A 27523-nucleotide genomic window follows, 5' to 3' on the forward strand; every position below is an offset into this window, starting at 1 on the left:
ACAGCACAGGAACAGGCCCTTCGGCCCTCCAAGCCTGCGCTGATCAAGATCCTCTGACTAAACTGTCATCTATTTTCTAACGGTCTGTATCCCTTTGCTCCCTGCCCATCCATGTACCTGTCCAAATATATCTTAAAAGACGCTAACATGTCTGCGTCTACCATCTCCGCTGGCAACGCGTTCCAGGCACCCACCACCCTCTGTGTAAAGAACTTTCCACGCATATCTCCCTTAAGCTTTCCTCCTCTCACTTTGAACTCAGGACCCCTAGTAATTGAGCCCCCCACTCTGGGAAAAAGCTTTTTGCTATCCACCCTGTCTATACCCCTCATGATTTTGTAGACCTCAATCAGGTCCCCCCTCAATCTCCGTCTTTCTAACGAAAATAATCCTAATCTATTCAACCTCTCTTCATAGCTAGCACCCTCCATACCAGGCAACATCCTGTGAACCTCCTCTGCACCCTCTCCAAAGCATCCACATCCTTTTGGTAATGTGGCGACCAGAACTATACACAGTACTCCAAATGTGGCCGAACCAAAGTTCTATACAACTGCAACATGACCCTCCAACTCTGGTACTCAATACCCCGCCCAATGAAGGAAAGTATGCTATATGCCGCCTTGACCACCCTATTGACCTGCGTTGCCACCTTCAGGGAACAATGGACCTGAACACCCAGATCTCTCTGTTCATCAATTTTCCCCAGGACTTTTCCATTTACTGTATAGTTCGCCCTTGAATTTGATCTTCCAAAATGCATCACCTCGCATTTGCCCGGATTGAACTCCATCTGCCATTTGTCTGCCCAACTCTCCAGTCTATCTATATTCTGCTGTAATTTCTGACAGTCCCCTTCACTATCAGCTACTCCACCAATCTTAGTGTCATCAGCAAACTTGCTGATCAGACCACCTACACCTTCCTCCAGATCATTTACATATATCACAAACAACAGTGGTCCCAGCACAGATCCCTGTGGAACACCACTGGTCACAGGTCTCCAATTTGAGAAACTCCCTTCTACTAATACCCTCTGTCTCCTTTGCCCAGCCAGTTTTTTTATCCATCTAGCTAGCACACCCTGGACCCCATGTGACTTCACTTTCTCCATCAGCCTGCCATGGGGAACCTTCTCAAACGCCTTACTGAAGTCCATGTATATGACATCTACAGCCTTTCCCTCATCAATCAGCTTTGTCACGTCCTCAAAGAATTCTATTAAGTTGGTAAGACATGACCTTCCCTGCACAAAACCATGTTGCCTATCACTGATAAGCCCTTTTTCTTCCAAATGGGAATAGATCCTATCCCTCAGTATCTTCTCCAGTAGCTTCCCTACCACTGACGGCAGGCTCACCGGTCGATAATTACCTGGATTATCCTTGCTGCCCTTTTTAAACAAGGGGACAACATTAGCAAGTCTCCAGTCCTCTGGGACCTCACCCGTGCCTAAGGACACTGCAAAGATATCTGTTAGGGCCCCGGCTATTTCCTCTCTCGCTTCCCTCAGAAACCTGGGATAGATCCCATCCGGACCTGGGGACTTGTCCACCGTAATTTCTTTTAGGATACCTAACACTTCCTCCTTCCTTATGTCAACTTGACCTAGACTAAGCAAACATCTATCCCTAACCTCAACATCCGTCATGTCCCTCTCCTTGGTGAATACCGATGCAAAGTACTCATTAAGAATGTCACCATTTTCTCTGATTCAGCACATAACTTTCCTTCTTTGTCCTTAAGTGGGCCAATCCTTTCTCTAGTTACCCTCTTGCTCTTTATATACGAATAAAAGGCTTTAGGATTTTCCTTAACCATGTTTGCCAGCAATATCTCATGTCCTCTCTTAGCCCTCTTAATCCCTTTTTTTCAGATTCGCTCTACATTCCAGATATTCTTGCAAAGCTTCATCTGTCTTCAGTCGCCTAGACCTCATGTATGCTTCCTTTTTTCTCTTGGCTAGTCTCACAATTTCACCTGTCATCCATGGTTCCCTAATCTTGCCTGTCCTATTCCTCATTTTCACAGGAACATGTCTCTCATGCACGCTAATCAACCTCTCCTTAAAAGCCTCCCACATATCAAATGTGGATTTACCTTCAAACAGTTTCTCCCAATCTACATTCCTCAGATCCTGCCGAATCTTGGTATAGCCGGCCTTCCCCCACTTTAGTACTCTTCTTTTAGGACCACTCCTATCCTTGTCCGTGAGTATTGTAAAACTTACGGAATTGTGGTCGCTATTTCCAAAGTAGTCCCCTACTGTAATATCAACCACCTGGCCGGGTTCATTCCCCAACACCAGGTCCAGTATGGCCCTTTCCCGAGTTGGACTACACACATACTGCTCTAGAAAACCCTCCTGGACACACCTTACAAATTCTGCTCCGTCTTGACCCCTAACACTGAGCGAATCCCAGTCAATGTTAGGAAAATTAAAATCTCCCATCACCACCACCCTATTTCTCCTACACCTTTCCATTATCTGTTTACATATTTGTACCTCTATCTCACGCTCGCTGTTGGGAGGCCTGTAGTACAGCCCCAGCATTGTTACTGCATCCTTCCTATTTCTAAGTTCTACCCATATTGCTTCACTGCTTGAGTCCTCCATGGGGCACTCTTTCAGTGCGGCTGTGATATCGTCTTTGACCATTACTGCAACTCCTCCACCCCTTTTACCTCCCTCTCTATCCCGCCTGAAGCATCGATATCGTACATGGAATAGTGTAGGTTAGATGAGCTTGAGATCGGTATGACAGGTCGGCACAACATCGAGGGCCGAAGGGCCTGTACTGTGCTGTAATGTTCTATGTTCTATGATATCCTGGGACAACTAGTTGCCAGTCATGCCCTTCCCTCAACCAAGTCTCAGTAATAGCAATAACATCATACCTCCAGGTACCTTTTCACTTTATACATTACTGTCTAGATGAAGGAACTGTGGGTATTCTGGCTAAGTTTGCAGATGATACAAAGATAGGTGGAGGGACAGATGGTATTGAGGAGGTGGGGAAGCTGCAGAAGGATTTGGACTGGTTAGGAGAGTGGGCTAAGAAGTGGCAGATGGGGTACAATGTGGGAAAGTGTGAGGTCATGCACTTTGGTATGAAGAATAAAAGCATGGATTATTTTCCAAATGGGGAGAAAAGTCTGAAGTGTAAAGAGACTTGGGAGTTCTAGTCCAGGATTCTCTCAAGGTAAACTTGCAGGTTAAGACAGTAGTCAGGAAGGCAAGTGCAATGTTGACATTTATTTTGAGAAGACTTGAACGTAAAAGCAAGGATCTCCTACTGAGGCTTTATAAGACTCCGGTCAGGCGGCATTTAGAGTATTGCGTGCAGTTTTTTGCCCAATATCTCAGGAAGTACGTACTGGCCCTGGAGTGGGTCCAGAGGAGGTTCATGAGAATGGTCCCAGGAATGGAAAGCTTAACATATGAGGAACGATTGAAGACGGTGGGACCATACTCATTGGAGTTTAGAAGGATATGAGGGGGAACTAATTGAAACTTACAGAATACTGAATGGCCTGGACAGAGTGGATGTTGGGAAGACGCTTCCATTGGTAGGACAGATTAGGACCCAAGAGCACAGCCTTAGAGTAAAGGGAAGACCTTTTAGAATGGAGATAAGGAGAAACTTCTTCAGCCAGAGATTGGTGAATCTATGGAATTCACTACCAGAGAAGGTTGTGGAGGCCAGGTCTTTGAGTACTTTTAAGACTGAGATAGGTACAATCTTGATCATCAAGGGGACCAAGGGTTACGGGGAGAAAGCAGGAGAATGGGGCTGAGGAACTAATCAGTCACCATTGAATGGCGGAGCAGACTCAATGGGCCGAATGACCCAATTTAGGCTCCTCTGTCTTATGGTCTATCAATTGCTATGAGAATTCCACTGGCTCACCTATGTTCTTTAGGGGAAGAAGAAAGTCATGTTTATTTATCCAGCCAATGTGGCTGATCCAAAACTGCCCTCTGAAATAGCCAAGCAACAAATCAGTTCGAGGGCAATTAGTGTTGGACAACAAATGCAGGCCTTGCCATACCTTGTGAAAGAACAGAAAGAAGAAAATGGAATGGGTACTGGGGAGAAATTGCAGGCAATGTCAAAAAGCACTGCTGCTTGCTATCCAAATGAATCTGACGACATTAGAATCAAGTAACAACTGGTGACCTAGAATCCTGGTCTACTTTGAGAAAGGACAATGAGAATAAATCAATAAACGCAGTCACTATTAATAAAAATTTAAGTGCAAGTTGAAGTGATCATTTGGGCATCATACTCATCCTCTTCCAGAAAGCTAAGGCACCAATCCACGCATTAATTATATTGCGGAAAAAAACTGTTTCCTGATGTTGGTCTTAAGTTTTCTCTTTTCAGATTATACCGATGCCCCTTATTCTCACCATTAAGGAGCAAGTCTCAAATGATTCAGAGACAAAATTCAAATATCAACATGGATCTGTTGTACTGGGGAATATGTGAATATCCAGACTGTCATGACCAAACTAAGGAAGTTCCATGGCATGTGCCATTTGGGTGGCTCCAGGAACCTCAGATGAATTCTACCTGCTAGTGAACTTGACTTGAGGGTAGATCAATTCAGTAGGAAGGAAAGAGTACTGTAAGCCAGGTTAGAGATTGTATGCCATTTCCGCAGAGTGTGGTGCAGGTGCCTGTGGTGGTGTATGCTGTAACTTTGCTGATTGCTCAAACTAAAGATTCTCATTTTATTTGCAATATCAAAACATGTCATATTTATTGTACGTTGGTTCTGATTTGCGTTAGAGTACACGCTATAAAGGGTGAAATCTTGTTGGTAATCCTACTTGAGGGGTCATTTGATAAAGTTGGTTCCTTTAGTTATATGGTTCCCTAACAGGATGGGTCAAAACAACCTCCCTCAAATGCTTAGACTTTAGATTAGATTAGATTCCCTACAGTGTGGAAACAGGCCCTTCGGCCCAACATGTCCACACCGCCCCTTGAAGCATGCCACCCTGACCCATCCCCCTATAACCGACTCACCCCTGAACACTACGGGCAATCCACCTAACCTGCACATCTTTGGACTGTGGGAGGAAACCGGAGCACCCGGAGGAAACCCACACAGACACGGGGAGAATGTGCAAACTCCACACAGTCGCCCGAGGCAGGAATTGAACCCGGGTCCCTGGCTCTGTGAGGCTGCAGCGCTAACCACTGAGCCACCGTGCCTAAGTTAGAGTACACGCTATGAAGGGTGAAATCTTGTTGGTAACCCTACTTGAGGGGTCATTTGCTAAAGTTGGTGATGATCTGTTATGATGATCTGCACGTTGTTTGCATAATAATCAGGAGATCATAACATGAACACTGTCCAATTCAGAGCTTAGCTATCAATATCCACCAACAAGACTTCTTATCTACTCATCATTGAGGGTTGGCTCGACATCATATATATGGCATCTGACAGGGAGACATATAATTGGAAGTTCACCTTTAGGGATGGGGGTGATTTACAAGCAGGACTGTACAGATAGGTCATAACCAAAACAGTCATGACTGTACTTATTACAGAACAGGCTCCAGAGGCAAATGGTGTACTCCTGCTCCTAATACTTGCATACTTGTACAAAACATCTAGCTTTAGTTGTAAGGCCAAATCTTTTTGTATTTTTGATTAGAACATAAAACATAGAACATAGAAATGTAAAGCACAGGAACAGGGGCCCTTCAGCCCATGATGTTGTGGCATGTTTGGCCCCAAATTAAACTAATCCCTACTGCCTGCCCTTGGTCCATATCCATCCATTCCTTGCATATTTATGTGAGTATTTAAAAGTCTCTTAAATGTCCCTATTGGATCTGCCTCCACCATCACCCCTGGCAGCGCATTCCACACTCCTACCATTCTCTGTGTAAAATACTTTCCCCTCATATCTTCTTTGAACTTTCCCCCTCTCACCTTAAATGCATGTCCCCTAGTATTAGACAATTCAACTCTGGGAAAAAGATTCTGATCATCCATGCTATCAATGCATCTCATAATCTTAAAGACTTCTATCAAGTCTCTCCTTAGCCTCTGCTGCTCCAGAGAAAACAGCCTGAAATTTTCAAGCCTCTCCTCACAGTTCATACCCGCTAATCCAGGCAGCATCCTGGTAAACCTCTTCTGCACCCTCTCCAAAGCTTCCACATCCTTCCTGCAATGTGGCAACCAGAACTGAAAGCAGTACTCTAAGTGTGGCCTAACGAAAGTTTTATAACACTGCAACATGACATCTCGACTCTTGTACTCAATTCCCCAATCAATCACCTTCTTTGCCACCCTGACTGAAATAGGCAAAGATTAGACATAATCCCAAGGACTATTGAGGCATTGCTATCATTTTTGAAAGCAACTATCCTGACATTCATTGTTAAATACTGTTTACACAGCTGCTGGCTTAAGTAAATGAGCTGAGCCAAGGGGTGTATACAAAAGAAAATCCATTTGGCAATAGGTAGCTGATTGGTCTAGTGGGCTAGGGACACATTATTGATTTCAGAGACCTTCAACCTGCCAACAGCTATGTGATTGGCTCTCACAATAACGAACAGTTTGAGGCTGTGATCAAGATAGAGGGAAATCATCAGATCTACAGAGGCTCAGAAGCTGTCTCTGTTCTCTGCAGTTAAAATAAAACTTGAATGAAAACAGTTTATCCTTCAGAAGTTGGTAAAGCAGTGACATTTAATGAATAAGCTGGAGACCTTTTCTAAGGTGAACCAGCTACCCTGTGCCTCCTGTAAATCAATGAAAGCATCTGGAGACAGAAATCAGAGAAGCAGTATTCTGATAATCTTAAGAATCTTCCTGGCAGGTCCTAATTCTTTTTCTTAATTCATTCATAGGACGAGGGCATCGCTGGCCATGCAGCATTCATTGCCCATCCCTAATTGCTCAGAGGGCAGTCAAGAGTCAACCACATTGCTGTGGGTCTGGACACTGTGAGCAATTTAGCATAGCCAATCCACCTAACCTCAGTACTCAGTGAACGGGCAGGATACTAAGAAGTTCACAAGAACAACGGAATCTTATCCACAGATCCCCAAAGTTGGCAGGACAGGTAGTAAGGTTGTTAAGAAGGCATCTGTCTTTTCATTGGAGGCAGATCAGTGAAGGTTCACTGGGATAATCGCTGGACTGTTGTCTTACGAGCCAAGGTTAAACAAATTAGGTCTGTACTCACTGGTATTTGTAAGAATGAGAGGTGATCCTATTGAAACATACAGGGTTCTTTGCGGGTTTAACAAGGTAACTGCTGAGATGATGTGTTCCTTTATGGAAGAGCCTAGGACTAAGGGGCATAGTCTCAGATATAAGGAGCACCAATTTAAGACTAAGATGAGGAGGAATTGCCTAATGAATAGAGACAAACTGAACTGCCTACTCATGTTCTAATCATTACAATGCCAAAGTACAAAACTGAATATTTCAACAGAACCATATTTGTTCCTTTGTTACTAACAGTAATTTTTCTTATTGACTTGTGAGACATGAGTATCATGGTGTCCAGGGATGTGCACGCTAAGTGGATTAGCCATGGGAAATTCAGGGTTACGGGGAAGGGTGTTGGGGGGCCTGGGTGGGATGCTGTTCAGAGGGTTGGTGTGGACTCAGTGGCCTACTTCCATACAGTACAGGTTCCATGATTCTGCTCCATTCTCTTGTTACTTCTTCTGAAGTGCACCACATCAAATTTAAAACCATCTGCCACTGATCTGTCCACCTGACCAGTCTGTCTTTATCCTCCAGTAATCAAAGACCTTGCACCTCACTGTCAACCAGCCAGTCAACCTTTATGCCATCCACTAACTTACTTATCAATATTTTCTTCTATATCATATATATCATGTACAATAAGGGACCCAGCACTGATCCCTCCAGTACACCAGTGGTCACCCCACAGCCTCCATTCACACAAACAAACTTGTCCAACACTGCCAAGGTGTCTCCAACCAACATGCCAATTTTGGATCTAACTTGCCAAGTTATCCTGAATTCAATATGCTCCTATCACCTTTATGAGTATCCCATGTGGGACCTTGTCTAAAGCTTTGCTAAAATCCATATAAACTACATCAAGATACGCTGTCCTCATCTACACACCTGGTCACCTTATCTAAAAATTCAATCAAACTTGTTAGGCATGACCTCTCTGTGCAAAACATGCTGACTATTCCTGATCAAACCTTGCCTCTCCAAGTGGAGATTAATTCTTTCCTTCAGAATTTTCTCCAATAGTTTCCTTCCCACTGATCTGAGACTCACTGGTCTGTAATTCCTTGGCTTAAGTCTACCACCCTTCTTGAAAAGTGGGATGACGTTAGATGTTCTCTAGTTTCCTGGCATCTCCCCTGTGGTTCTGTCTTGTATTAGTTAGCTAATCTTTTATCCATGCTGCTAGTATACTATCTCCAGCATCAGGACCTCTTATTAAATAGCTTTATATGTGGCATCTTATCAAATGTCTTCTGAAAATCCAAACGTATTATATACCACTGCTTCCCCTTTATCTATCCTGCTTCTAACCTCCTCAAAGAATTCTAGTAAATCTGTCAGGCATCATTTTTCTTTTATGAAGCCATGCTGACTCTGCTTGGCCATACTTTGCATTTCCAAATGCTCTGCTAAAATATCATTTATAATAGACTCTGACATTTTCCCAATAATGAACGTTGAGCTAACCGCCTATGATCACTTTGGTCACAAAAACAGGAAAGCAGATTATTATCTGAATGGTGGCAGTTGAGGAGAATGTGAAGTACAATGAGGCCTGGGTGTCATGATGGAACAGGTGCTGAAGCTGGGCATACAGGTGAAGCAAGCAGTGAGGAAAGCTAATGGCATGTTTGCCTTCATAATGACAGGATTTGAGAATCAGAGTAAGGATATCTTGCCGCAGTTATACAGGGTCTTGGGGAGGCCACAACTCGAGAATTGTGTGCAGTTTTGGTCTCCTAGTCTGAGGAAGGACATTTTTATTATTGAGAAGTCCACTGATGGTTCACCAGACTAATTCCCAGGATGGCAGGACAGACATTTGAGGAAAGACTGGATTGACTGATCTTGTATTCGTTGGAATTTAGAAGAATGAGAGTTGGGGGAATCTCACAGAAACATAAAATCCTGATGGGACTGGACAGGCTGAATATGGGAAAAATGTTCCCAAGGTTGGAGAAGTCCAGACAAGGGGTCATAGACTAAGCATATCCACATTATATTGCATTTGCCAGTATTTACCCACTCAACCAGTCTAAGTCAGATTCCTAGCCCTGCACTTATTCCTGGCACATGTGGACAACAAAGACACTCCTGCTCATTGACTACAGCTCCGCCTTCAACATCATTATCCCCTCCAGACTGATCTCAAAACTGAGACACCTTGGTCTCAGCTCTGCTCTCTGGAATTGGATCCTCAGCTTTCTAACTAATAGGCCGCAATAAATGAGGATAGGTAACTGTATCTCGTCCACAATAACACTCAATACTGGAGCACCCCAAGGACGCGTCCTCAGATCCCTACTGTACTCCATGTAACCTATGACTGTATTGCCAAATTCCGAAAAAACACCATTAACAAGTTCGCTGACGACACCACCATAGTGGGATGGATATCTAACAACGAAAAGTCAAAATACAGAAGTGAGATGGAGGGCTTGGTGACGCAGTGCAGTGAAAACTGTCTGTATCTCAACGTCAGCAAAACTAAAGAACTGATCATTGGCTTCAGAAAGAAAGGAGGAGAACACGCCCCCACCTACAACAACAGAACTGAGGCTGACAGAGTGAACAGCATCAAGCTCCCTAGAGTGACGATAGCTGACGACCTGTAGATGCAATAGTCAAGAGGCACAACAACACCGCTTCTTCCTCAAGCGGCTCAGGAAACTTGGCATGTCCATAAGGTCCCTCACCAACTTCTACAGCTGGACCTTAAAAGCATTTTGTCCAGGTGCATAACGGCCTGGTAGGGCAACTGCTCTGCCTGGGACCGTAAGAAACTACAGAAGGTACCCTTCATCCAAGGACTCCTTTACACGGCTCGCTGATTTGAAAAGGTGGCCAACATCATCAAAGATCATTCACACCCTGGTAATGACCTCCAACAATCACTTCCGTCAGGCAGAAGATACAGAAGCCTGCACACACGCGCAAGCACATGCAGGAACAACTTCTCTCCAGCCAATATCAGACTATTGAATGGACTCTAGCCTCAAATAATGTAACCTGCAATGCAGCCTGAATGCTTCTAAGTCTTTTTGATCTGTACATCTTTGGCTTGCTGTGATCTGCCTGTACTGTCCATAAACAAAGCTTTTCACTTTATTTCGGTACACGTGACATTTAAATTAAAATCAAAATCAAATCAAGTCACCCTGCAGCGTCTTAGCATCCTTCTCACAGCACACACTGCCATCCAGCTTAGCGTCATCTGCAAATTAAGAAAGGCAACAGGGGAAATCAGGGAAATTACAGGCTGATGAGCTTTACATCAGTGGTAGGAAAATTACTGGAGAAGATTCTTCAGGATAAGATTTAGAAAAATACAGTCTTATTAGCAACAGGCAGTATGGCTTTGTGTAGGGAAGGTCGCGTCTCACAAACTTGATTGGGTTTCTTGAGAAAGTAACAAAGATAATTGATGAGGGCAGGATGGTAGATGTTGTAGCAGTAAACTAGCCTTGACCAACGTCTCTCACAGATCCCTACAGCGGACAAACTTATATCCTTGGCGATTTTAATGCCAGAGTCAACAAAAGTGCAGACCTCTGGAATGATTTAATTGGGAAAAAAGGAGTAGGGAAGGTAAACTGATCAAATACCACGAACACAATCAAATCGCCAACACACCATTCTGCCAAAGGGACAAATACAAAACAACGTGATAGCACCTGCGCTCCAAATATTGACACCTCCTTGACCACATCAATACCAATGCGAGGGAGAGGAAATCTTTTTTTCTTTATTCATTTATGGGATGTGGGCATCACTGGCTGGCCAGCATTTCTCGCCCATCCCTACCTGCCTTTCAGAAGGTGGAGTTGAGCTGCCTTTTTGAACCACTGCAGTCTTCATGCTGTGGGTTGACCCACAATGCTATTAGGGAGGGTATTCCAGGTTTTTGTCTCAGCAAAAGTGCAGGGGCGGCGATATATTTTTCAATAAGAACCAAAAGAACTGCGGATGCTATAAATCAGGAACCAAAACGAAGCTGCTGGAAAAGCTCAGCAGATATGGCAGCATCTGTGGAGGAGAAAACAGAGTTAATGTTTCGAGTCCGGTGATCCTTGGGGTCACCGGAGACAAAACATTAACTCTGTTTTCTGCTCCACAGATGCTGCCAGACATACTGAGCTTTTCCAGCAACTTCGTTGTGGGATATATTTTTCAAGTCAGCATGGTGAGTGACTTGGAGAGGAACTTGGAGGTGATGGTGTTCCTCTATATCTGCCGCCCTTGTTCTTCCAGATGGAAGTGGTCGTGGGTTTGGAAGGTGCTGTCTGAGGATCTTTGGTGAATTTCTGCAGTGCACCTTGTAGATAGTACACACTGCTGCTATTGAGCGCCAGTGGTGGAGGGAGTGAATACTTGTAGATGTACTAGTGATAATGGGAACTGCAGATGCTGGAGAATCCAAGATAATAAAATGTGAAGCTGGATGAACACAGCAGGCCCAGCAGCATCTCAGGAGCACAAAAGCTGACGTTTCGGGCCTAGACCCTTCATCAGAGAGGGGGATGGGGTGAGGGTTCTGGAATAAATAGGGAGAGAGGGGGAGAGGGGGAGGCGGACCGAAGATGGAGAGAAAAGATAGGTGGAGAGGAGAGTATAGGTGGGGAGGTAGGGAAGGGATAGGTCAGTCCAGGGAAGACAGACAGGTCAAGGAGGTGGGATGAGGTTAGTAGGTAAGAGATGGAGGTACGGCTTGGGGTGGGAGGAAGGGATGGGTGAGAGGAAGAGCAGCTACACTTGCCCCCACACTTCCTTCCTCACCCCCATCCCAGGCCCCAAGATGACTTTCCATATTAAGCAGATGTTCACCTGCACATCTGCCAATGTGGTATACTGTATCCATTGTACCCGGTGTGGCTTCCTCTACATTGGGGAAACCAAGCGGAGGCTTGGGGACTGCTTTGCAGAACACCTCCGCTCGGTTCTCAATAAACAACTGCACCTCCCAGTCGCAAACCGTTTTCACTCCCCCTTCCATTCTTTAGATGACATGTCCATCATGGGCCTCCTGCAGTGCCACAATGATGCCACCCGAAGGTTGCAGTAACAGCAACTCATATTCCGCTTGGGAACCCTGCAGCCCAATGGTATCAATGTGGACTTCACCGGCTTCAAAATCTCCCCTTCACCCACCGCATCCCAAAACCAGTCCAGTTCGTCCCCTCCCACCACTGCACCACACAACCAGCCCAGCTCTTCCCCTCCACCCACTGCATCCCAAAACCAGTCCAACTTGTCTCTGCCTCCCTAACCTGCTCTTCCTCTCACCCATCCCTTCCTCCCACCCCAAGCCGCACCTCCATCTCCTACCTACTAACCCCATCCCACCTCCTTGACCTGTCCATCTTCCCTGGACTGACCTATCCCCTCCCTACCTCCCCACCTATACTCTCCTCTCCACCTATCTTCTTTCCATCTTCGGTCCGCCTCCCACTCTCTCCATATTTATTCCAGAACCCTCACCCCATCCCCCTCTCTGATGAAGGGTCTAGGCCCAAAACGTCAGCTTTTGTGCTCCTGAGATGCTGCTGGGCCTGCTGTGTTCATCCAGCTTCACATTTTATTAACTTGTAGATATACTGCCAATCAAGCGGGCTGCTTTGCCCTGGATGGTGTCATGCTTTTTGAGTGTTGTTGGGGTTGCACTTGTCCAAGCAAGTGGCAAGTTTTCCATCACTCCTGACTTGTGTCTTGTAGATGGTGGGCAGGCTTTCAGGAGTCAGAAAATGAGTTCATTGCTGTAGTATTCCCAGCTTCTGGCCCGTTCTTGTAGCCACTGTGTTAATGTGGTGAGTCCAGCTGAGTTTCTGGTCAATGGTAATCCCCAGGATGTTGATAGTGGGGGATTCAGTGATAATAACACCATTGAATGTCAAGGGACAGTGATTAGGCTGTCTCTTATTGGTGATGGTCATAACCTGGCATTTGTGCGGCATGAATGTCACTTGTCACTCATCAGCCCAAGCCTGGATATTGTCCAGATCTTGTTGCATGTGAACATAGACTGTTTTAGTATCTGAGGAGTCATGAATGGTGCTGAACATTGTGCAATTATCATAGAATCCCTACAGTGTGGAAACAGGCCCTTCAGCCCAACAAGTCCACACCGACACTTGCAGCAGCCCCACCAGACCCATCCCCCTCGAATCCACACACTCTTGAACACAATGGGCAATTTAGCACAGCTAATTCACCTAGCCTGCACATCTTTGGACTGTGGGAGGAAACCAGAGCACCTGGAGGAAACCCACGCAGACACGGGGACAGGCAAACATTCCCAATTCTGACCTTATGGTGGGGGGAAGGTCATTGATGAAGCAGCTGAAGATGGTTGGGCTGTGGACACTATCCTAAGGAATTCCTGCAGAGATGTCCTAGAGCTGGGATGATTGACCTCCCACAACCACGACCATCTTCCTATATGTCAGGTATGACTCCAACGACCTGAGCATTTGCCCTGATACCCATTGATTCCAGTTTTGCCAGGGTTCCTTGATGCCACCCTCAGTCGAATGCAGTCTTGAGATCAAGGCCTGTCACGCTCACCTCACCTCTAGAATTCAGCTCTTTTGTCTATGTTTGAACCAAGGCTGTAATGAGATCAGGAGCTGATTGGCCCCAGCAGAACCCAAACTGGGCATCACCGAGCAGGTTATTTCTGAGCAGGTGCGGCTTGAAGCTCTGTTGATGACACCTTCCATTACTTTTATTGATGGTTGAGAATAGACTGATGGGGCAGTGATTGGCCAGGTCAGATTTGTCCTGCTTTTTGTGAACAGGACATACTCGTGCAATTTTCCACATTGTCAGGTAGATACCAGTGTTGTAACTGTACTGGAACCGCTTGACTGGGGGAGCGGCACGTTCTGAAGCACAAGGCTTCAGTACTATTGCTGGAATGTTGTCAGGGGCCAAAGTCTTTGTAGTATCTAGTATCTCCAACTGTTTCTTGATATCACGTGGAGTGAACTGAATTGGCTGAAAACTGGTATCTATAATGCTTGGGGCCACTGGAGGAGGCCGAAATGGATCGTCCACTCAGCACTTCTGGCTGAAAAGTGCTGCGAATACTTCACCCTTATCTTTTACACTGATGTGCTGGGCCCTTCCATCATTGAGGATGGAGATATTTGTGGAGCCTCCTCCTCCAGTGAGTTGTTTAATTGTCCACCATCATTCACGATTGAATGTGGCAGGACTGCAGAGCTTAGATCCGAGTTGTTGATTGTGAGATTGCCAAGCTCTGTCTATCACTTGCTGCTTTTGCTGTTTGGTGTACAAGTAGTCCTGTTTGGTGGCTTCACCAGGTTGATACCTCATCTTCAGGTATGCCTGGTGCTGTTCTGGTGCTGTTCCTGGCATGCCCTCCTGCACTCTCCATTGAACCAGGGTTGATCTGCTAGCTTGATGGTGATAGTTGAGTGGGGGATATGCCGGATTACAGACTGTGCTGGAGTACAATTCTGCTGTTGTTGATGGCCCACAGCGCCTCATGTTTGCCCAGTCTTGAGTTGCTAAATCTGTGCGAAGTCTGTCCCATTTAGCACAGTGATAGTGCCACACAACACGATAGAGGTTGTTCTCAATGTGAAGGCAGGACTTTGTCTCCACAAGGACTGTGCGATGGTAACTCTTACCAAAACTGTCATGGACAGATGCAATTGCAGCTGGCAGATTAGTAAGGGTGAGGTCAAGTACGTTTTTGCCTCTTGTTGGTTCCCTCACCACCTGCTGCAGACCTAGTCTAGTAACTATGTCCTGTAGGACCTGACCAGCTCGATCAGTAGTACTACTGCCAAACCACTCTTGCTGGTGGTCCATTACAATCACCTGTCCTATTGCAGGAGTCAACCACTGCTGGACAGACTATTGCCTCATCTCAGCCAGGATCAACAAGAAACACAGCCCTGCCACAGCGGATACAACAGAAGCTGTGCCACAACAAGTTTAACATTGAGGCATTCAACAACATGGAAAAGATATCCTCAAACAACAAGTTCCTCTCCACAAACCTAGCGACCAAGTTGCAGGATTCCAACAGCCTCCAGTCCACCCTCATCAGTGCCTGCAAAAACTTAGGTCAATCACTTAATCAGGAAACTCCAAGTCTGATTTTACAAGAAAGATCAGGAGATCTAACAACAGATGAGTCAGACGTGCACTGCATTTCTGAGTGTAAACCAGCAACCGCACTCAGAAAAGGCAGACCCATAGGTGACTGAAGGCCAGGGTCCAACAATGAACCCACAACTCAAAGAATAGATGGTGGGTAGAGAAAGTACGGAGGCCCAGCAAACATAGTGTGCAGGGTTTCTTCTGTGCTATCAAGACCACCTACGGATCAAGCTCCCAAGGCCCTACCTTACTGCTGGCAAGGATGAGTGATTCTCATCAAAAACAAAGAAGTCATCAAACATTGTTGTGGGCAGTACTTCAGAGACCTCCTTAACCAGGATTCTGTTGTCAATCCAAGCTTCTTTAACCACATCCCACAGCACACTAAATGCCACAAGCTTAGCAACACCCCAGCTCAGCATGATACAGAGAAGGCTGTCTGGCAGTTCAAGAACAAGGCTGCAGGAGCAAACACTATCCCTGCTGAGGCACTGAAGTTCAGAGGCAAAGAGCTCCTGCTGCAGGTACATGCCCTTGTCTGCCTTATCTGGAAGGAGAACAGCATCCTGGGAGAGCTCCAAGATGCCGTAGTCATAAGGATTTTCAAAAAAGTGAACAAGTCTAACTATGGTAACTAAAGGGCAATCTCCCTGCTGTCAACCATTGGAAAAGTCATCGCCAAAGTCCTCCTCAACCATCTCCTCTCTTTGGCTGAGGAACTCTTCCCAGAACTGCAGTATGGCTGTCAGCCACCGAGGGACACAATGGGCATGATTTTCACTACCCATGCAGGAGAAAAGCAGAGAAAAGAACCTACCCCTATACATGGCCTTCTTTAACCTTACAAAGGCCTTTGACACTGTCAAGCGGGAAGCATTACAGAGTGTCCTTCTCAGTTTTGGCTGCACCACGAAATCTGTCACCACCCTTTGCCTGTTTCACATTGACATGGAAGTCATGGTAATGATAAATGGCTCCACCACTGACCCATTTCCTGTTCGGACTGGTGTCAAATGGCGGTGTCTTTATTCCAACACTGTTTCCGATCTACCCCGCTGCAATCCTTCACCTCATCACGAAGCTCCCCACTGCAGTACAGCTGACACACCGAACCAGTGGGAAACTGTTCAATCTCCACCACCTTCAAGCCAAAACCAGTCATCCCAATCAGTGTCATCGAGCCACAGTGCACAGATGTGCTTGAATATGTGCAACCTCAGAAAATTAAACATCGCAGTTGAAACATTTAGCAAGACTGGAATCTGAATAAATCAATGATGGCAATAATTCCCATATTATTTCTCAAATTTTATCATCTTCTCCTCAAAAGTTATTAAAGTATCATAAACACACATATTCATTGTTATGATTCTAACCATTATTGCTATTGGACAATTTAGAACCCAGAATGGATCTTTGATATTAACAGATCATATCTTGTCTTTTTATAAATTTACTGTGGCAATCTTTCTAAGATAAAGCACAGAAGATTTAATTTTAATAATAAAACAGAAGTTTATTCCAAAAATGAAACAAAAATAAAATAAACCAAAGTAAGCTACCCAAATATCAGATTTCAGGATGTATGGCAAATCCCATCTACTCCCACACCGTCATTTTAGTTACCAAAAAGCTAGATAAATTTGCCTTCTCTATCACTTGTAAGTTTGACTTAACCGTTTATTTTCACTTCCATTCTTGTGAGTTCTGAAGCCATTTTTTCTTGATACTCACAACTGAGATCTTAGGATTTCACAGTCTTTTAACAATCAGCAGAGTTCCAAGCAAATATTCCTGGTCTGAAAGTTTTACAAACTGTACTCTTTTACTGAGGTAACTTATTTGCTTAATTGCTTTAAACGATCTCCTTTACCTAGGAAAGACAACAGATGCACCTAACTTCAATTAGGTCTCCTTCAAGCTGTCTAAAATATTTCCAATATTTTATAAACTAAAATCAACCCTTGATCATTGTAACAACAAAAGCAAGCTCATGTCTTCATTTTCCCTCTCTTACCAGAAAACCAATACAACCAAACATCTATTGACACTTCAGGTGACACCAGTTTAAGACCTCGGCTCCAGGAAATCGACCTAGTCAATTTTTAATCCCCTTCACAAAAATAGACTGACACCCATTTGCCACCAGCTTTAAATATAAACTCTAAAAGAAAAGTTATATTTATATGTAAATCATACACTTTTCATCACATTATGTAAGAGCAGCAATCGTTGGAAAATGGAGGCTATCATACTTGTATCTGATGAAAAGAAACTAAGAGGAGCAATAGTATGCCAGAAAGCCACCTGAACACGTTCCACATTCACCAAGCCCATGGCTAATCTTCCACCACAACACTACTTTCTGAGAAAATCCTTTAGTCTCTTCGTCTCCAAACCCTAAATTCACTTGATTAAACTTCCATGTATCTTTCAAGGGTGAAAGTGGTAATTGAGAGCAAAAACTATGCCTGGTTTTCCTTAATTTTGTATGTAAGTCTTGCTACTATACCACATACAACTTTTTTAGCTAATTCAGCAGGGGAAACACAGTAATAGATAAACTGCAGATTCAGAATTCCATTTGAAAGAGAATAACTTAGGCAATACCATAAGACTACCCCTCATTATTGAATGCACCCTATAGTTTTTCTGTTGAACACACTGGTTGAAAATATGTGTAAGTTGCCAATTTTTGGCTTTATTGTACTCACTGTAAAAACAGTCTAATGTCTGGTCCCATATTCCTCTGATGCACATTTTTGCTCAACACCTTCATGGTTGCAAACTTACACACGAACAATTAAAATCGACTGAGAGTCCTTTATATGTTTCCCAACATGAATAGCCAGCTTATGACAAAGACAGAATTAATAGCTCACAGCTCAACATGAATACAATGATGCAAATGCCTTAACAGAGTTTCTTCCTAACAAATAGCTATTTCACAGCTCACTCACTCATAATAACCCAAAGGATCACTAACTGAATCAGCTGCCAAGTCTGTCAATAAAGTGAATCACATCAGTTATAAAAATAGAGTACCATTTGAAGCATTCCTGAATTAAACTTTAGTGTCATTACAAGAGTTTTGATGATCCATGTGTGGAAATATGCTGAATTTTCATTTTATGAAATATTCTCAAGAAATTCAGCAGATCCGGCAGCAAAGAGGGTTAAATCAGTTTCCAGATAAGATATCATTCAGTTCCAAGAATTACCCATGTGAACTGGGATTACCATGGGGATGAACAGACAAGATGCAAAGACTAAGTGGAAAGCTAATTACTGCAATGTAGGGTTTCAGTCTGTCTTTCTGTTTTACAGTGATTCTGGGTGGTAGGAAAGGAACAAGACTGTCTCTGAATGAAACAGTTTTCTACTTGGCAGTTTTTTGAACAGATTCCTATGTTGAAGTGGGTTTTTGAGAAAAGGACAGAGCAAGTGCTTCTGTGTTATAAAACTGGAAAGAACTGGGGGCTGAAAACTGGAAGGACAGAGAATTGTGAATTGAAAAAGAACCACTGTTGCCATCTCAGTAGCAGGGACTCTGACAAAGGCTTTTGTATCCTCTTTAGCCACAGGTGATGTCCCAGGTGGCTGAAGAACAGCCAGTATTATTTATTTGTTTAAGGAGGACAAGAGGGACAATACTAGAAATTATAGGACAGTGAGCCTTACATCAGTGGTAAGGAAATTATCGGAAAAGATCTTAGAGACAGATTTTTCTCAAATTTAGAAAAGAAAGTATATCACAGGGAGTCAGCAAGGCTTTACAAGAGGAAAGCCTTGTCTCACAAACATGATTGAGTTTTTGAGGAAGCGATGAAGATAATTGATGAGTAGGGCAGTGGATGTTATTTACATGGATTTTACTAAAGCATTTGACAAGGTCCCTCATGGTAGCTGGCCCAGAAAATTAAGTAACATAGGATCGATGGTGAGATGACAAATTGGATACAAAATAGGTTTGGCCATAGACAACAGAGGACATTATGGAGGTTCTGGATGTGAGTTTGCTCGCTGAGCTGGAACGTTAGTTTTCAGACATTTCGTCACCAATCTAGGTAACATCATCAGTGAGCCTCCAATGAAGCGCTGGTGTTATGTTCCGCTTTCTATTTATATGTTGAGGTTTCCTTGGGTTGGTGATGTCATTTCCTGTTCTTTTTCTCAGAGGATGGTAGATTGGCTCCAAATCAATGTGTTTGTTGATGGAGTTCCGGTTGGAATGCCATGCTTCTAGGAATTCTCGTGCGTGTCTCTGTTTGGCTTGTCCTAGGATGGATGTGTTGTCCCAATCAAAGTGGTGTCCTTCCTCATCTGTATGTAAGGATACTAGTGATAGTGGGTCATGTCGTTTTGTGGCTAGTTGATGTTCATGTATCCTGGTGGCTAGCTTTCTGCCAGTTTGTCCAATGTAGTGTTTGTCACAGTTCTTGCAAGGTATTTTGTAGATGACGTTCGTTTTGCTTGTTGTCTGTATAGGGTCTTTTAAGTTCATTAGTTGCTGTTTTATTGGTGGGTTTGTGGGCTACCCTGATGCCAAGTGGTCCAAGTAGTCTGGCAGTCATTTCGGAAATGTCTTTGATGTAGGGGAAAGTGGTTATGGTTTCTGGGGCCCGTTTGGTCTGTTTTTTTTGGTTTGTTGCTGAGAAATCGGCGGACTGTGTTCATAGGGTACCCGTTCTTTTTGAATAGGCTGTATAGATGATTTTCTTCTGCTGTTCGTAGTTCCTCTGTGCTGCAGTATGTGGTGGCTTGTTCGAATAATGTTCTAATGCAGCTTCGTTTGTGGGGGGTCGGGATGGTTGCTCCTGTAGTTCAGTATTTGGTCCGTATGTGTTGTTTTCCTGTAGACGCTGGTTTGAAGTTCCCCATTGACTGTTCGCTCTACTGTGACATCTAGGAATGGCAGTTTGTTGTTGTTTTCCTCCTGTGCACACTGCAGCACAGAGGAACTATGAACAGCAGAGGAAAATCACCTATACAGCCTATTCAAAAAGAACGGGTACCCAATGAACACAGTCCGCCAATTTCTCAGCAACAAACCCAAACAAACAGACAAAACGGGCTCAGAAACCATAACCACTCTCCCCTACATCAAAAACATTTCCAAAATGACTGCCAGACTACTTGGACCACTTGGCATCAGGGTAGCCCACAAACCCACCAACACACTAAAACAGCAGCTAATGAGCTTAAAAGACCCGAAACAGACAACAAGCAAAACGAACATCATCTACAAAATACCTTGCAAGAACTGTGACAAACACTACATTGGACAAACTGGCAGAAAGCTAGCCACCAGGATACACGAACATCAACTAGCCACAAAACGACATGACCCACTATCACTCGTATCCTTACACACAGATGAGGAAGGACACCACTTTGATTGGGACAACACATCCATCCTAGGACAAGCCAAACAGCGACGCACACGAGAATTCCTAGAAGCATGGCATTCCAACCGGAACTCCATCAACAAACACATTGATTTGGAGCCAATCTACCATCCTCTGAGAAAAAGAACAGGAAATGACATCACCAATGCAGGAAATGGCATCACCAACCCAAGGAAACCTCAACAGATAAATAGAAAGCGGGACATAACACCAGTGCTTCATTGGAGGCTCACTGATGATGTTACCTAGATTGGTGACGAAATGTCTGAAAACTAACGTTCCAGCTCAGCGAGCAAACTCACATGCAGAACCTCAACCTGAGCTACAAATCTTATCAAAATTCATTATGGAGGTGTGTTTTCTGATTAGAGGTGTCAGTGATGTTCTGCAAGGATCTGTGCTAGTACCTCTGTTGTTGGATCAAAATGCTGGTGGTTTGATTGGTAAGTTTGCAAATCATGCAAAAATTGGTAAAGTTGCCGACAGGGAAGAGGATTATTAAAGGATATGGCAGGATATAGATCAGTCAGAAAGTTGGGCGGAGAAATGACAGATGCAATTTAATCTGGACAAGGGTGAGGTGATGCATTTTGGGAGATCAAATGCAAGAGGAAAGTACACAGTGAATGGCAGGACCCTTAGCAACATTAACATATTCAGGGATCTTGGGGTTCAAGTTCATATAGCACCCTGAAAGTGGCAAAGTAAGTGGATTAGGTGGTACAGAAGGCATACAGCGTGCCTGCCTTCATCAGGCAGGGTACTGATTATAAAAGTTGGCAAGTCACTCTGAAGCTGTATAAAACTTAAATTGTACCACATTTAGAGTATTGTGAGCAGTTCTTGTCCTCACACCATAGGATCGATAATGAAGCTTTGGAGAGGGTCTAAAAAAGGTTTACCAGACTGTTGCCTGGATTGGAGTGCATTAGCTGTAAAGAGAGGGTGGACAAACTTGGATTGTTTTTGCTAGAGCATTGGAGTATGACAGGCTACTTGATAGAAGTATATATTACTATTAGAGGCATGGATAGTTAAGAGTCTTTATCCCCCAACATGGAAATGTCACGTACTACTACAAACATATTTAACGTAAAAGGGGAAAAGCATAAGGGAGATGTGTGAAGTACAATCTTTACACAGAGAGTGGTAAGTGCCTGGTATGTGCTGCCAGGGGAGGTGGTAGAAGCGGATACGTTTAAGAAGCATTTAGACAGACACATGAACAAGAAGGGAATAAAGGGATACAGACATTATGCAGGCAGATGGGATTAGTTTAGAATGGCATCATGGTTGACACAGAAATGGTAGCTGAAGGGCCTGATCCTGTGCTGTGCTGCTCTGTGAAATCTATGTTACTTTGTCAGTAGTAAACATGTCCAGGGACTTTGGATGGAGCTGCTGAATGTGAGTCAAGGCAAGTGGATAGTGAGAGATCCTGCACAGCGATGGCTGAGATGAAAAGAATGAGAGATTGCACATGTTGTCACATTTATTTGGAAAAAAATACAAACACTTATTTAAATCAGTGCTAAATGAGTACCACACATCCTCCTTCTCAAGAGTCAGGACAGATGTAAGTACAGAATTAGAGGAGATGGACTGTGAAGTACAAGAATATTGTCCTTCATTGGTAGAGGCATGGTGTTTAAGATTAGGACGGTTATGCTGCGGCTGTATAGGGTGCTGGTGAGGCCACACCTGGAGTGATGTGTACAGTTTTGGTCTCCTTATTTAAAAAAGAATGTACTGGCACTGGAGAGGATGCAGAGGAGGTTCACTAGGTTGATTCTGGAGTTGAGAGGATTGGCTTATGAGAAATTAAGGAGACTAGGACTATACTCATTGGAATTTAGAAGAATAGGGGGATATTACAGAAACATGTAAAATTATGAAGGCAATAGATAATATAGAAATAGGGAGGGTATTTCCACTGGCGGGTGAAACTAGAGCTAGGGAGAATAGGCTCAAAATAAGGAGGTGCAGATTTAGGACTGAGTCGAGGGGGAGCGTCTTCACCCAAAAGATTGTAAATCTGTGGAATTCCCTGTCCAGTGAAGCAGTTGAGGCTACCTTGTTGGAAGTTTTTAAAGCAAAGATAGATAAATTTTTGAACAATAAAGGAATTAAGGGTTATGGTGAGCAGCCGGAAAAATGAATCATAGAATCCCTACAGTGTAGAAACAGGCCCTTAGGTCCGACAAGTTCACACTGGCCCTCCGAACAGCATCCCACCCAGACCCATGCCCATGCCCCTTTTCCCTGTAACTCATCTAATCTCCCTGAACACTACAGGCAATTTAGCATGACCAAACCATGCAGCCTGCACTTTTTTGGGCTGTGGGAGGAAACCGGAGCACCCAGTGGAAACCGACACAAACATGGGGAGAATGTGCAAACTCCACACAGTCGCCCAAGATGACTTGGTAATCAAAAGTTGGCTTAGTGATAGGAGACAGAGAGTAGTGTCAGCAGACTTTTATGTGATTGGAGCCTGGTATGCAGCTGCCTGCCAAGGAGTCAGTGCTGAATTCCATATTGTTGGTGATATTCATAACTAACATAGATGACAATATGGTGGGGATGGGATGAAGTTGGGCAGTAATCCTGTGGGTGACACAAAGATGACTTTATAAACAAGCACTTGCCGAGTCAGCAATCCAGTAGGAGGAGAACTTGGCATGGGATGGTGATTAGAGTGATAGTGTAGGAGAACTTAGGGCTAGGTTGAAAGAGTTGCTAAAGTTTTTGATCTAATGTTTTCCAGATACTTATGAAGTAAACAGATTGCCAGTATCTAATACCTAGAAGTGCAAGATGCAAGTCGAGAGATAATTGGTGAATTATTCCACAGTGGTCGGAATCTTGTCAGCTCGTCACCCTTTATTTACACATGAACATCCCTTGACTTCAGTACTGCCTCTTCAGAGTCAGCTATTGGTGTGGCATTATCTCTGACTCCTGTTTATATCTTTCAGCCAGGGCTTCCTGGTTGGACCAGATTAGCAGCCCCAATCAGGGAACTCATATTCTGAGATCCACCTGGCTGAACACATTACACAAACTTGCAGGAAAAAACCTTACAATTAGCCAAAAAAGCAAGAAAAAAGCACCACTTCCCCTCTTCAATGAACTCCCACACTGCCTCCAAATTCCCTGAACTATATTTCACTTGGGCTGTGTCTCAGTCTGAGTGTGATCGTTCCTTCCTGACCATGTGAAACTTACTGATCATATTGGTTATAATGTAACAAATAGTACTTCTTGTTAAATACAGAAACCTGGTTCATGTTTTCTGTCAATCTACATCTAAAAGATAGGTACACTGGGGAATTCTGCATAGTTATTGAAAACTTTAGCTATGTGACAACTCCAGGAATAGCAGAGCTTGATTCTAGCATGCAATGCTAGTGAGTCATGACATATGTCAGTACATGGCACTCATACAGAAAACAAGAGTGTGTTTACCGCCTCTGAATTTCCAGTTCTTCTTGGCATGGCCCATTCTGCACTTGTGGAAATAGTTGTGAATTCTGTCGTGACAGCGTTGGACCTGAAACAGGAAGCAGAAAATAATTTTTCAAGGATACCACATTACATATAAATCAGCGGTACAAAGGGCACACATGCAAATTAATTTACTCAGAAATGTCACAGAGTGGCTGTTTCCCCAAACAGAATGTAACTCCACAGCAACTATTTTATAGAATTTACATTGAGTTGTAGATCCAATTTGTATCCTTTACAGCTACAGTTAGCATACAGAAAGATACGTAAACAAATTTCATTCGAAGACTGTACCTTCAAATCCTGCCAAGAACAGCAAATGCTGTGTAACATCACAGTATGGCCACATATTCTGCGCATTCAACTTACAAATTGGCCGAGCACTCAGCCATTAGATGTTACCAAATGTCAATCTCAGCATCCCTAAATTAGAGCGAGGAAATCGGCCAAGGTTTCCACTGCTGTTTGCTATAGTGATCCTACAGAAAGATACTTGATAGGAATGTGGTTAGACTCTGCAGTGATGCTCCCATGAGCAATGAACCTGGCAAAACTCCTCATTCAACATCATCAAGGAGAGGCAATTGGCTTAGTGGTATTATCACTGAACTACTAATCCAGAAACTCAGCTAATGCTCCGGGGACCCAGGTGTGAATCCTGCTGTGGCAGATGGTGGCATTTGAATGCAATTAAAAAAAAGTCTGGAATTAAGAAACTACAGGAAAGTCCCATCTGGTTCATTAAAGTCCAATATGCCATCCTCACATGATCTGGCCCACATGTGACTCCAGACCCACAGCAAGTGGTTGACTCTCAATTGCCCTCTGGGAAATGGATGCTGATCTGGTCAGTGAAGCCCACATCCTGTGAATGAATAAAAACAAATGTGAAAAAGGCCATTTTCATACAGTATGAGGCTAAGTGCTCAGCGAACTGAATGAATAGTGTGGGAGGAAAAAGGAGAATCCCAATTTGCCCAAATTCTCCAAGAACAAATGTTAACCTACATCAATCGCCACTCGTCTTGTTTGTTCCTTAAATCATTTATTTGACGAAGTTCCAAGTGGAAAACCGATAAAGAAGGTAAAAGACATAAGATCCAAGAGAACTTGACAAGATGGGACCAAAATTGGCTTAGTGGTAGGAGACAGGAGGGTGGTGGTAGAAGGCTGCTTATCTGAGTGGCATGCCACTGGCACTAGTGGCTCTTATTGACTGTGAATTATAAATGACATAGATGAGTGTGTGGGGGAATGAAAATAAGTTTGCCGATGACACAAAGAATGGAGTGGTCTTAAGTTAAGGAAAAATATATGTGTGTTGGTCAGATGAGCAGGTCAGTGACAGATAGAATTAAATCTTGAAAATTGGAAGTAGTAACAAGACCAGGGAGTATTCAATGAAAGGCAGATCGCGCCATACAAAGTACATCGGGGCAGCAAAACAGACTGAGAATACAGTATTACAGACACACAGAAGGTGCAGGGAGGGGGATCAAAAATAACATGTAAGAGGTCTGTTCAAAAGCAGTGCCCCTTAGATGATGGGTCAATAATAAGGGGACATAAATTTAACGTGAAGAGCATAAAGTTTAGAGGTGCTGTGGGGAGAAATCTTTTCACCCAGAGGATGGTGAGAATCTGGAGTGCATTACCTGGGAGAAAAGAGGAGGTGGGAAAACTTACAACTTTTAAAAATTATGTGGATGAGCACTTGAAATGTCATAACATTGAGCCAAGTGCTAGATTCATGTAGATAGGTCAGTACAGACTCAAATGGGCCAAATGGTCTCTTCTGTACTGTATGAGTCTATTGGGGGGGTGGGGGGGGGCGGTCATTAGCTCAGTTGGCTTGAAGGCTGGTTTGCAATGCAGAGTGGCACATAGAGTTGGGGTTGAATTCCTGTACTGGCTGAAATTACCATGAAGGTCACACCTTATCAAACTTGCCCCTCGCCTAAGCCCTAGTTATTATCAGGTTAAACTCCCCCCCAGTTGACCCTCTCAAATGAGAGAGCAGCCCTCTGGTTCTATGGTTATTTTATCTTTACTAATGACGCTAAAATACTTTTGTGACAAGGGACGTTCCTGGCTCAACTGAGATGACACGGTGGCTCAGTGGTTAGCACTGCTGCCTTAAAGCACCAGCAACCCGGTTGGATTCCACCCTTGGATGACTGTGTGGAGTTTAACATTCTTCTCGTGTCTGCGTGGATTTCCTCTGGGTGCTCCAGTTTCCTCCCACAGTCCAAAGATATGCTGGTTAGGTGAACTGGCCATGCTAAATTGCCCGTAGTGTTCAGGGATGTGTTGCTTAGGTGGACTACAGGGGGACAGGTTTGGGTGGGATGCTCTGAGGTTCAGTGCACACTTGTAGGGTGAAAGGCATGTTTCCACATCCTAGGGGTTCTATGATTCTATGAACTGGTCCGTGGGTTGCTGAGTTTCTGGAGAAATCTGTTGTGTACATTTTGGCACTGTACACCAGCATCCCCATGATGATGGTATTACTGCAACAGCCTCAGTACTTAACACCAACAACGGCGAATTTCCAGACACCATCCTACAACTCATCCACTTCATCCTCGCCCACGATGTCTTCACCTTCGACAACCGGTTCCTCATCCAGAAACATGGAACCGCCATGGGGACCAAAGTTGCACCCCAATCCACTAATATTTTCATGTATGAGTTCAAGCATCACCTCTTTGCTATACAGGACCTCCAACCAACATGATACACAGATGTATCGATGACATTTTCTCCTCTGGCTTCATGGCAAGGAAACACTGAAATGACTACACAGCGATATCAACAAGTTTCATCCCACCATCATACTTATCATGGGCTATTCAGAATCAGTCTCAATCTTGAACACATGCATCTCCATCAAGGACAAACACCTCAGTACTTCACTCTATCATAAGCCCACAGATAACCTCACAACTTTGTACTTCTCCAGCTTCCTCCCTACATATGATAAAGAAACCATCCCCTGCAGACAACCCCTGCGCATAAACAGGATCTGGTCCAATGAGGACAAACACAACGGACACCTAAAGGTGCTGAAAGACACCGTCACAAGAACTCAATCTCCAGTTTCAATGTGCCACAGCAAGAAACCGCAATGACCACCTCAGAAGACAGGCTTGGGACACGACTGATAGAATAACCTTCATCATCCAGTACTTCCCCAGAGCAGTAAAACTACAACACCTTCTTCC

At 44.0% G+C, this 27523-nt stretch overlaps 1 protein-coding gene across 2 annotated transcripts in view; it reads right to left on the reverse strand.

The window, feature by feature from the left end:
- enah (ENAH actin regulator) overlaps positions 1-27523 on the reverse strand; it is a 350400-nt gene that overhangs the window by 108452 nt on the left and 214425 nt on the right. For both annotated transcript variants that reach the window (XM_059645099.1, XM_059645100.1), the window contains exon 4: positions 24261-24345. In XM_059645099.1, coding sequence (XP_059501082.1) covers positions 24261-24345 — 85 coding nt within the window. The remainder of the gene's footprint in view (positions 1-24260; positions 24346-27523) is intronic.

This window comes from Stegostoma tigrinum, chromosome 4, assembly GCF_030684315.1.
Source record: "Stegostoma tigrinum isolate sSteTig4 chromosome 4, sSteTig4.hap1, whole genome shotgun sequence".
NCBI lineage: Eukaryota > Metazoa > Chordata > Chondrichthyes > Orectolobiformes > Stegostomatidae > Stegostoma > Stegostoma tigrinum.